At 40.8% G+C, this 13,859-nt stretch overlaps 4 protein-coding genes across 4 annotated transcripts; all 4 read left to right on the top strand.

Annotated features, from left to right (window-relative positions):
* Positions 1-202: 202 nt before the first annotated feature.
* Positions 203-3,334, top strand: BUD14 (protein phosphatase regulator; the record flags this gene model as incomplete). The annotated part of the gene is made up of 1 exon (XM_043194693.1): positions 203-3,334. One exon carries the CDS (start codon positions 203-205, stop codon positions 3,332-3,334), a length of 3,132 nt encoding a protein of 1,043 aa, XP_043050444.1.
* A 494-nt stretch (positions 3,335-3,828) lies between these two features.
* On the top strand, positions 3,829-6,750 carry KQ657_004004 (uncharacterized protein; the record flags this gene model as incomplete). Its single annotated transcript, XM_043194692.1, has 1 exon — positions 3,829-6,750. One exon carries the CDS (start codon positions 3,829-3,831, stop codon positions 6,748-6,750), a length of 2,922 nt encoding a protein of 973 aa, XP_043050443.1.
* A 911-nt stretch (positions 6,751-7,661) lies between these two features.
* On the top strand, positions 7,662-11,117 carry CPA2 (carbamoyl-phosphate synthase (glutamine-hydrolyzing); the record flags this gene model as incomplete). Its single annotated transcript, XM_043194691.1, has 1 exon — positions 7,662-11,117. The coding sequence occupies one exon, from the start codon at positions 7,662-7,664 to the stop codon at positions 11,115-11,117; it is 3,456 nt and encodes a 1,151-aa protein (XP_043050442.1).
* Positions 11,118-11,939: 822 nt separating this feature from the next.
* On the top strand, positions 11,940-13,856 carry SIT1 (siderophore transporter; the record flags this gene model as incomplete). Its single annotated transcript, XM_043194690.1, has 1 exon — positions 11,940-13,856. One exon carries the CDS (start codon positions 11,940-11,942, stop codon positions 13,854-13,856), a length of 1,917 nt encoding a protein of 638 aa, XP_043050441.1.
* Positions 13,857-13,859: the final 3 nt, after the last annotated feature.

Below are 13,859 nucleotides of genomic sequence, written 5' to 3'. Positions count from 1 at the left end.
CATGAAGGATTCTTTTCACTTATTCGCTATTCTGAGTAATTCCAACCTGCAGTTCAATGGTCCCCCCTTTGGGAAATTGGAGTTCCCACACCTTTTCAAACATTCAAAAGGTTGATTCAAACCATTCCCCTTCTAGCCAAACCTTCCCACCAGTGATTCCTCCCCATTTCAACATCGTTGTCCATTGAGCACGTCTTAAGAAATGGACAGCGAAGCAGACGGTGGGAAAGACTCCGTTGATTCAGCTGGTGTCAAGGTATCAGCTACTGCTGGATCGTCACAAACGGCTGAACCCAAACAAATGTCAATGCTGAGTGATGACTTAACTCAAAATAATCTTAGTCATCAAGATGATGATGATGATGTTGGTGATCATAATGATGATGGTGATTATCTGATACCACCATCTACCCCAAAGAGCGATTCAGTTATCAACTCTTCGATCCAGCCTTCATCCTCTTGGGAACTGACCAATGAAAGTACCCTACAATCAACAAATAAAGCTATCCATGATTTAGAACGGAAACTATCGATAGGCTCAACCTCATCAAATGTCACTCACGTTTCTCAAGCAAGTTCGGTAGTCATTGATCCAAGTAAAGCTGGTGTAGGGAAGTCACTAATCCAATCAACCGTACTTGATTATTTAAAGGATACATCCTTTGATCCGAATAATCTTTTTGATGAACGACATCATAAGTTTGTTACTAAATTCAATAAGGAATATTCCTCATCGCCATCGTCATCTCCGGTTCCAGCTCCGGTTCCAGCTCCGGTTCCAGCTCCGGTTCCAGCTCCGGTTCCAGCTCCCTCGTTAGCATCTCCTATAAATGGCACTACTCTGCCACTTCCAGGTATCGTTGTGACTAATGATGATGATGAGGAGGATACGTTATCATTGAACTCCGAGTCATTAACCACTAAGTCCTTCATTCAATCTCCAACCTCGACTCCAACTAGTTCACCAAGAAAAGGTACGGATTCCAAGCAAGCATTAAGATCATCACCGAATAAGCCACCAACAAGAACTTCTCCTAATAGATCGCCTCGCTCTCCACAACGAAGGAAAGTCCAGAACATTGACGGCACAAATTATCTTAATAAAGATGATATGCAATTAAAACCATTGACGGCAAACGACTCCGTTGCTACGGACATGGACGTTGAGTTCATGCATCCTAGTGTAGATGAGAGCTTTGACGATTTGGACGACGACGATGACTTCTACGATCACGAAGGAGATATGATCGAAACTACAGATGATATGTTGATTCCTCCATCACCTCCTAGAAGTCCACCAAAGGAAATTGATCCTGATATGCTTTATGGACTTTATGATTTCAATGGTCCAGATCCTTCTCATTGCACTTTGGCCAGAAATGAGCCTGTTATCTTGGTTAATGATCAAGATAATTACTGGTGGCTTATACGAAAGCTAACCAAAGCTGAACGGATAGCCCATAGACTTAAGCATAAACGAGTAAGTAGCGGGTGTCTTATAAACAGCGTCATCAATTCTGATGGACCATCTTCATCCATAGACCGGACTTCGCAGTACACAGAACTGGAAGATGAAGAAGGCAATATAATGTCCGATGAAGAAGACGGGAAGACAGGTTTTGTACCTGCAGAATGTTTGGAGACTTTTGGGGAAAGACTTGCAAGATTAAACTGTTATAAGAATGAAGAGTTAGAGAAGAGTGGAGTTAGTATGGATACACTTAAGCCACAAATACAAAAAACACCTTCTAATAAAACAGTGATGTTCCATGTTGAAGAAGCACCTAATAGTTTGGCACATGATGATGAAGATAATGAGAGTGATCAAGAATTCCCTACTGAGTTTTATGATCGCAAACATATAACAGATTCTCTTTTGAAACCACCAAATAAATCTGTTGGTGAAGATGATGATGATAAGGATTCAGAAGTTTTTAGTGATTTGTATCCTGCCAATGTTGAATTAGTGGTTAAGAAGAAGAAGGGAAACAGTTTTGCTACAGATGTACCATTGACATCTATCAAATCCAGATTAGTGGATAACTCTTCTAACTTGCTTACTCCCTTACGTGGAGTGCAATCAGAAGAAAGCTTACCACATCAGTTGGAGTCACTTAGTCGCCTACAGAACCTGGATGAATGGCAAGCACTTGAGCGACCTTCAGTCCACCAGAACTACGATGATGTTTCAATAGGTTCTTTCTCTCCTGATACACCTGTATCTGAATTTACTAGAAATAGATCTCCTCAAGATCACGAGTTAGAAAGTACCCCTCCAGTTGAGAGCCATCTCCCACTTGATTCCAAAGATAATGAAGAGAGCAATAGTCCAGCTTCAATCATAAGACGATCTTTGATTTTAGATCGTCTAAACCAAGTTACTTCTGATATTCAACAGCTTCAATTGAATGATTATGAAGCCTTCAACGAACAAGGTGAAAATGTTTTAGTAAAGTGGAACAAGGAAGAAAGGAACGAAGTCACAAGAGAAACGGATGATGATGATAAAGAAGTTAAGCTCTCCAGTTTTAATCCTTATGCTCAAGCTGGGGGGGATGTAATTGAAAGTCCAGAGGAATCACCGTTAATGAACCAATCATCACCTCTGTTTTCCAAGTCTTGCACAGTTAAACAGACCATTGCAAATGAAGAGGACCACGATGAGGATGATTATGATGTCTGTGATATTAATGGTATTCGCAGCGAATCCCGGATTTCCAACGAAGTGATAACCCCATTGACCCTGACCAATAGTCTAACGAGTGGAGTGAAGGCCACCGGGGGAAAAGAAAGTGTGAGCTCACAATCAGCTCGTGGGAATTACAAGACAGATTCAATTAGCAGTAGATCAGGGAGTGCACTGAGTTTAGAACTAAAATATTCCAGTCGTGATGAAATCCAAGGGGAGGATTTTGTTCAAACACCAACAAATACAATTATGGAGCGGAAGGAACTGACTCCCGGAAGTCAAACGACAACTACTGTTATTGATGAAAGTAATGATGGACTTGCTAATACTCTGGAAAATACTTCTAGGTATAGTCCTGAGCTAACGGTTGAGTCTTCAAAGATGGCCGCCGTTGAAGGAGATTCGGTGGTAGAAACGAGTATTGATTCCCTGATGATTGCGGATACCGGAGAAGAAGATGAAGAAGTAGGATCAGGTTATAATCCGGTTGCATTTGGGATGCTACTTCCCGAACAAGACGAGGTAGCCAAATCTGCATTTGCCGATAGACGGAAGTCTAAACCAGTTCATGATATGTTTGCACCGGTTTTAAATAAGTTTGATGATTTGGCGAAGAAACTTGCTGAATTAGAAGATCTTTTATAGTTGTCGGCATTATTACGTAATAGTAATTATTATAGTATATCATCATCAATTATTGGTAGTAATTATCAGAACAAGTGTATTATTTCTGTGGTATTTATCAGAATAGGCTAGTAAGTTTTTCGTGGTAAAAATAAGGGCCATCATCATATTCGTGGTAATTACCAGAACAGTCAGTTTTCTCGTGGTAAATTTCAGTACGATTCAAAATAGCAACAGATTCTCGCGGTGGAAAGCCCACGATGGTTACACAAAATCGGCGAAGATGAGCTGAAAAAAATACCATAGAAAATTTTAAGCAAACACCCACCAAAACACTCCTTAACTAAAAGCTTCTATCACCAGAAGGCGGAGATTAATTGGAGGGACCTCGGGTAGACGGATCGTGGTTCACTTAAAGCGTGATAAAAGCAACAATAAAAGGTATACTGGAGAATATACATTGGAGATTATATGATACAAACATTCCCCTCTCCTAAACACAAACACAACTGAGTATGTCACAGTGGACTCCCAATGTTGAATCGCTACTGGTTTTAAAAACTATCTTTGAAGGTATTCTTACCAACGTGAACCAGGAACAGAACTTCCAAGCACTCCAGCACGCACGTGAGCAGCCTGAGTTTGAAAACTACTTGATCTATTTGTTAGTATTGGATCGCAGTGCAAGAACTGATGTTAGAGCAGCAGCAGGTACCAACTTAAAGAATTGTATATTGAAAAGTAAACGAAGTTATGGCCAGAAATTGTACCAGCGAGTGTTTGTGTTGGAGCACATCCTTGATGGGTTGTATGATCCAGATAAGTTGATTAGGAACATCACGGGTAACGTGATCACGTCGTTGTTTTCCCTTTATGGGATTGAAGGCTGGCCCCAAGCCTTGCCTAAGCTATTGGAAATGGCCGATGCCAGTCAGCAGCAGTCTAATGGACATAGCCATGAGCAGAGTCATCATCATAGTCATAGTCCAAATGGACAGCCATCTAATTCTTCCCACACTCATGAGGCGGCTATAAGCGCGTTGGCAAAGATATGCGAAGACAGTGTGGTGTATTTGGATCACGAATATAACGGTGAAAGACCCCTTAACTTTATGATTGTTAAGTTCCTCTACTTGACCAAAAACCCCTCTAGTTCGACCAAAGTCAAGGCATTGGCAATCCATTGCATCAACCAGTTCATTCCTTTGAAGACCCAATCGTTCTTGGTTCATCTAGACGACTTCTTACAGACGTTGTTCACGTTGGCCAATAGTCAAGACGCTACCATTTGCAAGAACATCTGTGTGTCGTTCTGTAATATACTTGAAACCAGACCTGATAAGTTGATGCCCCATTTGGACGGCGTCATTGACTACTGTGTGCATTTGATGACCAACGCTGCTTCGCATGAAGAAGTCTCCTTACAGGCATGCGAGTTTCTTCTAACCTTGGCCTCCATTGCGGACTCCAACCATTACACTACAATCATACAACCCAAGTTACCGGCTCTACTTCCGATTTTGTTACAGAATATGGTGTATTCTCACGACGAGATCGCCACCATTCAAATGATCGACGAACGAGATGATGCCACCGTGGAAGACAGAGAAGAGGACATCAGACCTCAGAATGCAAAGGCAAAGGAAACTCATAAGCTAGGGAAGAAATCCAGTAAGAACGGAAGAACTGCTAACGGTTCGAATCGACTGGGATATGATTCTGATGATGATGATGGTGATGATGGTGATGATGATGAAGACGAAGACTCGGATTATGAAGATGATGATGATATGGAATTGGAGCAATGGAGTTTAAGGAAATGTTCAGCAAGCACTCTTGATGTCTTGTCTATTAGTTTACCGTCTGCCGTATTAGAAGTTACTTTACCCATATTGCAAGATAGAATAGTGTCCAATGAATGGACTGTTCGAGAGGCGGCCATCTTGGCGTTTGGAGCCATTAGTGCCGGTTGCATTGAGTTGTGTCGTGATAAGTTGCCCAGTTTGGTGCCGTTTCTTGTGGATCGATTACAAGATCAAGAAACTAGAGTCAGGCTCATAACGTGTTGGACCTTATCACGATATGCCAGTTGGGTATGTGAAGAAGCGTTTGAAGGAGGTCAATATGCCAGTTATTTCCAACCCACATTCCAGTCGATCATCACCTGTGTTTTAGACAACAAGAAAGTTGTTCAAGAGTCAGCATGTTCGGCGTTAACCAGTTTCATTGAAGAGGCATCAACCAATCTTTTCCAATCGTATAATGGGCTTTTAATGGAGCAATATTCCAAGTGTCTTCAAACATACCAAAAGAAGAACTTGCACGTCTTGTACGATAGCATAGTTACATTTGTGGATAAGATTGGCTACAAGGGTATATCAGCTAATCAGGAAGCAATGAACGTCTTGTTACCTCAATTGTTTCATAAATGGGAAGTCTCTGGAGATGAAGATGAAGCTCTTTGGCCATTGTTCAAATGTATGGCTTCGATAGCTGCAGCCATGAAGGAATTGTTCCTTCCATATGCTTTACCTGTGTTCCAAAGAGCGATTAAGATCTTAGCCAATACCATTGACTTGGACCAACGAAGTCAGGTGGACCCAATGATAGAAGCTCCCGACAAAGACTTTATAGTTGCTTCTCTTGACTTGATCGACGGATTGGTACAAGGGTTTGAGTTTGATTCGTCGGAACTACTTGGTCACAATAATTTTAACTTGATGCAATGGGTCCTTCAATGTTTGGAAGACACCAGTTGTGATGTAAGACAATCAGCATATGCCTTAATTGGAGATTTGGCTATCTATGCCTTGGATTCGGTACTTAAACCCGACATTCAACTGATAATTATTTCTATTGGCAATGAGATCCACAACAAGTCCTTTGGAGCATATCCCGTGTATAATAATGCTATTTGGGCCTTGGGAGAAATCATCATGAGATTGCCAATTGAAGAAGCTAAACCTTATATGAATAACTTGGTAAACCTTTTAATTCCCGTGCTTAACAGTACTGATTCTCAACAAGTAGTGTTGGAGAACGCAGTTATTTGTATCGGACGAATGGGACTTAATGGAGGAGCAGAATTAATTGCTCCAAGGTTGCCTGAATTCATTGTATCTTGGTGTTCCCACATGCTTTATTTGGAAGAGACTGAAGAGAAAGAGAATGGGTTTCAAGGTATGATCAACATCTTACAAGCCAATCCTGACCATGGATTGGGAGGCTTATCCACTCAACAAGGAAAGAGCAATTTGTCCATCATTTTAGTTTGCATTGGAAATTATCAAGAACCAGCTGAACATTTAAAGGCCTTGTTTCACCAGTTAATGATCAGCTATAAGGGGGTGTTGGGTGACGATGTTTGGAACACACAGATTATGGGTAATTTGGATGGGAACTTGAGACAACACCTACAGACCGTCTACGGAGTTTAAATAGATTATTATATAGTGTATATACATTATAGTGTATATGTATATGTATGTATATGCATATGTATGTATATGTATGTGTATTATATCCTTTCGTCCGAATAAAGTACCTCATTAACAACCAGTATAGGCAAGTCCCATACACCACTCGGGGCCTTATCAATATATTCCAATGTCTTGCTCAATCGTAGTTCATCTGTAGCTTCCTCTGATCCGACAAGATATGCATATTCATCTACAAAATTGGTTATACATCCAATAGGCGGCGTTAACACCTCCGTATTGTATAGTGCTAGCATTAAGTATGTGAATAACATCGCCATAAGAATCCACGACGGTACAGCCTTAGACCAATACCGATCAGGATAATAATATAAGCCCAATTGATCCTGAAGTATACTATCGGGGAAAAGAGCCCAGCACACATATACAAACAATACTACTCCACTAAGAACATATATAAAGAACCCCTTGTACTCGGCATACAGTGTTCTATTGGTGAATACCGTGACGTCTGATTGAAGGGCCAAGGAGTCGTCTTGCGTCGGTCCGGAAAACGGTCTTCCAAACGACTGAGTCGATCTGTTGAGTGAAGAGAATAGTCGTAGGTTTAGCGATGACATTAAAGCATGCTATCAATATATAGTTCACATGTATGGAATTTGTATATGTGTGTAGTAATTGAAGTAGTTGGGATAGCGTCATGTCTATGGTAGCGCTGCTTTGATCCGGGTAACAGTGCGTAAAAATTTTCATCCCAAAACGGTAATGAGTCAGAGCTTAAAATTGCTAACCGCGATGTGCAATCAGTGAACTTCCAATAAAATATAACCGTTGGAAAATTTTCCACCACTAATTTTTTTTTTCCACTTTTCTTCATCTTCTTTTAGAACTCTAAAACTGTTCTTTGCATAATGATGCAGACTCGTATATTAAGAGGGTCATTGAGTCTCGGACTAAAGGCTCGTTTACATTGTCGTAAACAATTACCATTGATTAGAACGTTTACTGTGGCTACTCAATTGCGTAATAAGGAACCAATATACGAAGGTGCAGGGTTATTACTGGCGTTCAAAGATGAACACAGTGCCAACCAATTGGTCGATGTGAGTAAAGTGTTAGTCATTGGATCTGGTGGGTTGTCCATTGGACAAGCTGGGGAATTTGACTACTCTGGATCTCAAGCTATTAAGGCCTTAAAAGAAGCCAATAAGCAATCTATATTAATCAACCCTAACATTGCCACGAACCAAACGTCCCACGCCTTGGCCGACGAAATCTACTACTTGCCTGTGACTCCTGAATACATCACTTACATCATTGAAAGAGAAAGACCCGACGGAATCTTGTTGACTTTCGGAGGTCAAACCGGTTTAAATGTCGGTGTCAAATTGGAGAAAATGGGTGTCTTTGAGAGATATGGTGTTCGGGTGTTGGGTACACCAATTTCCACTTTGGAAACTTCAGAAGATCGTGATCTTTTCGCTAAGGCCTTAAAGGAAATCAACATTCCCATTGCCGAATCCATTGCTGTTGAAACCGTTGATGATGCTCTTGCTGCTGCTAGGGAAGTCGGGTACCCCATTATTGTCAGATCTGCTTATTCCTTGGGTGGATTGGGATCCGGTTTTGCTGCTGATGAAACCGAATTGAGAAACTTGGCTGCTACTTCCTTGTCTCTTGCACCACAAATCTTGGTTGAAAAGTCCTTGAAAGGTTGGAAGGAAGTCGAATACGAAGTCGTTCGTGATAGAGTCGGTAACTGTATCACTGTGTGTAACATGGAGAACTTTGACCCCTTGGGTGTCCACACTGGTGACTCCATTGTTGTTGCTCCCTCTCAAACACTTTCTGACGAGGAATATCACATGTTAAGAAGTGCTGCCATCAAGATCATTAGACATTTGGGTGTTGTGGGTGAATGTAACGTTCAATACGCCTTACAACCCGATGGATTGGATTACAGAGTCATTGAAGTCAATGCTCGTTTGTCCCGTTCCTCCGCTTTGGCCTCTAAAGCCACTGGCTACCCATTGGCTTACACTGCTGCTAAGATCGCCTTGGGTTACACGTTACCTGAATTGCCCAACCCAGTCACCAAGACAACTTCTGCTAATTTCGAACCCTCATTGGATTACATGGTCACCAAGATTCCCAGATGGGACTTGTCCAAGTTCCAGCACGTCAAGAGAGACATTGGGTCCGCCATGAAGTCCGTGGGTGAGGTCATGGCTATCGGTAGAAACTTTGAAGAATCCTTCCAAAAGGCCATCAGACAAGTTGACCCTTCATACATTGGATTCCAGGGCGACAAGTTTGAAGACTTGGACGAGGTCTTGAAGAACCCAACCGACAGAAGATGGTTGGCTGTAGGCCAAGCCTTGTTGCACGAAGGTTACACTGTTGATCAGGTCCACGAGTTGTCCAAGATCGACAAGTGGTTCTTGCACAAGTTGATGAACATCGTCAACATGTACAGAGAGTTGGAAGACGTTGGTTCCTTACCGGGAATCAACAGTGATTTGATGAGACGTGCTAAGAAGTTGGGTTTCTCCGATAAGCAAATTGGATTATCTGTTGGAGCCAAGGAATTGGAAGTCAGAGAAGTTAGAAAGTCCTTTGGCATCACTCCTTTCGTCAAGAAGATCGATACTTTGGCTGCTGAATTCCCCGCTAACACAAACTATTTGTACACCACCTACAACGCTACTTCTCATGACTTGGACTTCAACGATAAGGGTACTTTGGTTCTTGGATCTGGTGTCTACCGTATTGGTTCCTCAGTGGAATTTGATTGGTGTGCCGTCTCTACTGCTCGTGCCTTGCGTGAATCCGGTCACAAGACTATCATGATTAACTACAACCCTGAAACCGTGTCTACTGATTTCGATGAAGTTGACCGTTTGTACTTTGAAGAGTTGTCGTTGGAAAGAGTCTTGGATATCTACGAGTTGGAACACTCCAGTGGTGTGGTTGTCTCAGTTGGTGGTCAATTACCTCAAAACATTGCTTTGCAATTACAAGAACAAAACTGTAACGTCCTCGGTACAAACCCTGAAGATATCGACAAGGCTGAAGACCGTCACAAGTTCTCTCAAATCTTGGACTCCATCAACGTGGATCAACCCCAATGGAAGGAATTGACTTCCATTGAAGAAGCTGAAAAGTTTGCTAATGAAGTTGGGTATCCAGTTTTGGTTCGTCCATCTTATGTTTTATCTGGTGCTGCTATGTCTGTCATTAACAGTAAGGTAGAATTGGACTCTAAGTTGTCCAATGCTGCTAAGGTCTCACAAGATCATCCAGTGGTGATCTCCAAGTTCATCCAAGGAGCTCAAGAAATTGACATTGATGGTGTTGCTTCTCAAGGTACCGTTTTGGTTCATGCTGTTTCTGAACACATTGAAAACGCTGGTGTTCATTCTGGTGATGCCACTTTGGTTCTTCCACCTCAAAATTTGTCACCTGTTATCATGGCTAGATTGAAGGAAATAGCTGATAAGGTTGCAGCTGCTTGGAAGATCACTGGACCTTTCAATATGCAAATCATTAAGAACGACAAAAACGGTGAATTAGATGACGCTAACTGTGAATTAAAGGTTATTGAATGTAACATCCGTGCTTCTCGTTCATTCCCATTTGTTTCTAAGGTCTTGGGAGTTAACTTTATTGATGTGGCCTCTAAGGCTTTATTACAAGAAAATGTCCCTGCTCCAGTGGATTTGATGGCTAAATCTTATAAAAGAGTTGCTACTAAGGTTCCACAATTCTCTTTTACCAGATTGGCTGGTGCTGATCCATTCTTGGGTGTTGAAATGGCTTCTACTGGTGAAGTCGCCTGTTTCGGTAAGGATGTTGTTGAAGCTTACTGGACTTCCATTCAATCTACTATGAACTTCAATGTTCCTAAACCTGGATCAGGTATCTTACTTGGTGGTGATCTTTCTAATGCTAAATTGGGTCAAGTTGCTGCCACTCTTTCCGGATTAGGATACCACTTTTACGTCGCTTCTTCAAGCGTTGCAAGCTACTTGAAACAATATGTCTCCGAACCAATTGATATAATTGACTTCCCAAAGACTGATAAGAGAGCTTTGAGAGAAATCTTCCAAAATAAGAAGATCTCTTGTGTCATCAATTTGGCTCGTGCAAGAGCTGAAGATTTATTGGATGAAGATTACGTCATGAGAAGAAATGCTATTGATTTTGCCATTCCTTTGTTTAACGAACCTAATACTTCGGCCTTATTTGCACAATGTTTGAAGGAGAACATAGGTGCTAAGCAAGATTTCAGCCAATTGCCTTCCAACTTTACCATTCCTGCTGAAGTCAAGAGATGGAGTGAATTTATTGGTGGTAAGCCCGTTTAGGCCAGCCAATTGAATTACTTTTATCTTTTTATACTTTGAACAATGGGGAATGCTTTTTAATGATTGAACTATTTAAATAAATAATCTTTAATAAAACTATTATTATATTGCTTAGGCGTAGTAGTATGTGTTTAAAACATTCATGTCAAAAAATTATTTGTGGGACTATAGTGCAATGCGCATGCGCATGTATATGCAAGTAACTTGTTATGAAAATTTTATTCTTATCAGATTTATCAGATAAAAACTTTAGAAAATATTACTTTTTCAAGGTAAATTTGCATAGCTTGGCATATATTCCATTTAAACTGTTCATAGACGTGTGTGTGAATAACCTTCGCATTTTGCGGCAGTTTCATTGTTGCAAAATCCAAAGCCAAATTAATAAGCATACTTTACTTGAATTAAATCAATTTTACGGAGAACAGTGTCCAATGCCGTTCGTCTACAAAGTGGAGCCAATGCGTTGTATTCTTCGTGTACTCATTTGCTTCTAGCAGCTCCCCCCTGGCTATGGCCAAGTTTTTTTTTCCCACATCATGCATGCATGAAGCCGGACCTAGACATATACCGAATTTCGGCTTTCCTCTAGGAAAGACAATGCTTTTAATTAGTATTCACTGACAGCTCCTTCTGTTTGATAATTCCGAAATGGACCATCAGTATAATACGCCATTAAAGAAAACAAAGAGCATTGGTGGGTGTGTGCAAAGTGCCAAGGGTTGCAAAATAGTGACGTCGTTGCTAAACGACGAGCATATTTAAGGTTATCAAGATGCTGCTTTTCTATTTGGAAGAAAGTCGTATTTCTTCACTACAGTTATGTCAAAGGAGCAATACGTAACTGACTCTAGCACCAACAGTGTTGGAGTTTCCAATGCTCCTCCATTCATCAATGAAAATAATGTTGGTGGAGAGCCAATTGAAAGAACCAGAAGTTATATTCGATCCACTACGCGTTCATATGGGATTCGTAAAAGTGAGCTTCTTGTTGAACAATATTCATCTCCACCATTAAAGATTTTATTATTGGTATCTGTTTTCTTTGTCTCGTACGTCTATGGATTAGATGGTATGATTAGATCTCAATTACAAGCTTATGCTACCAATTCTTATTCTGAACACTCATTGTTAACAACGGTCAATGTCATAAAGGCTGTGGTGGCTGCAGCTGCACAACCCACATATGCACGGTTATCTGATCGTTTTGGACGTTTAGAATTAATTGTTGTGTCAATTATTTTCTATTCTATAGGTACGCTTATTTCCTCGCAGGCTCATGACATACAGCGTTATGCAGGGGGTCAAGTATTATACCAAGTTGGATATACTGGTGTTATTATTATGCTTCAAATTCTCATTGCAGATTTATCAACACTAAATTGGAGATTGGTATGTTCTTTTATTCCTGCACTCCCATTCATCATTAACACATGGATCAGTGGTGATGTATTGGACTCACTCTATCCCTCAAGATCTTGGAGTTATGGTATTGCCATATGGGCATTTATCTTCCCTTTGGCATGTGTTCCTTTGTTATGCTGCTTGGTGCATATGGAGATTAAGGTTAGACGCACCGAAGAGTGGAAGATCTTACAGGAAGAACGCACCCGTTTTTCTTTATGGACTTCTTGGAAAAACAACATCTTTGTACAATTAGTCGTTGAACTTGATTTAATAGGGATCCTCTTGATGGTCATTGTGTTTGGTTTGATCTTAACTCCTTTGACTTTAGGTGGTGGTGTTTCATCAAACTGGAAGACTGCAAAAGTGTTAGCTCCATTAGTGGTTGGAATAGTTTTTACACCCATTTTCCTCGTTTGGGAAAGAAACTACGCTACTTATCCAATAGCTCCATTCAAACTATTAACTGATAGAGGAGTTTGGTCTGCTATTCTTATTGGTATGTCAGTCAATTGGGTTTGGTATATGCCTAATTCATTCATGTACACTGTATTAATTGTGGGGATGAGAGCGTCAATTAAAGCCGCATCAAGAATCACTTCCTTATACTCCTTTGTCTCGGTTATAACCGGTCCTTTATTGGGGTTGGTCGTCGTACGATTCAGAAGATTGAAGCCCTTCATTATGTTTGGTACAGTCATGTGGATCATTGCCTTGGCCCTTCTTTATGTGTACCGAGGATCCAACAACGGTATTGACTCGGAGAAGTATCTCAATGGAGTCATAGGTGGGTTGTGTTTGATGGGTTTCGGTGCAGGCTTCTTTACATATTCCACGCAGGTTTCCATCAGTACATGCACGAACCACGAATACATGTCAATCTTACTCTCACTCTACTTAGCTTCCTATAACATTGGCAGTGGTATTGGATCAGCCATTTCCGGGTGTGTTTGGACTAACAGGATGTATGGAGAGATTGTAAAAGAGATGGAAAAGTTGGGTGTTGATACTACATTGGCAGTTGATGCTTACAGAGCTCCATTCACATTTATAGTTACTCATGTTTGGGGTACTCCAGAAAGAAAAGCTGTTGTATTGGCATATGCTAATATTCAAAGAATCTTGAGTTTGATTGGACTTATTTTATGTTTTCCACTATTCGTTTATACATTATTCTTGAGAGATCACCGATTAGATTCAGTGCAATCTTTGGGATTGACTCTGGACAAGGAAAAGGGTGACGTTGACAGTAAACATCCTGAGGTTGTATTGAACAATTATGATGATGATTGGATTTATAATAAGTTGAGATCTTTATTCAAATCCAAAAAATAGTAA

This window comes from Scheffersomyces spartinae (genome assembly GCF_019049425.1).
Source record: "Scheffersomyces spartinae strain ARV_011 chromosome Unknown scaffold_5, whole genome shotgun sequence".
Lineage (NCBI taxonomy): Eukaryota > Fungi > Ascomycota > Pichiomycetes > Serinales > Debaryomycetaceae > Lizanozyma > Lizanozyma spartinae.
This window is presented reverse-complemented; position numbering and strand designations above follow the sequence as displayed.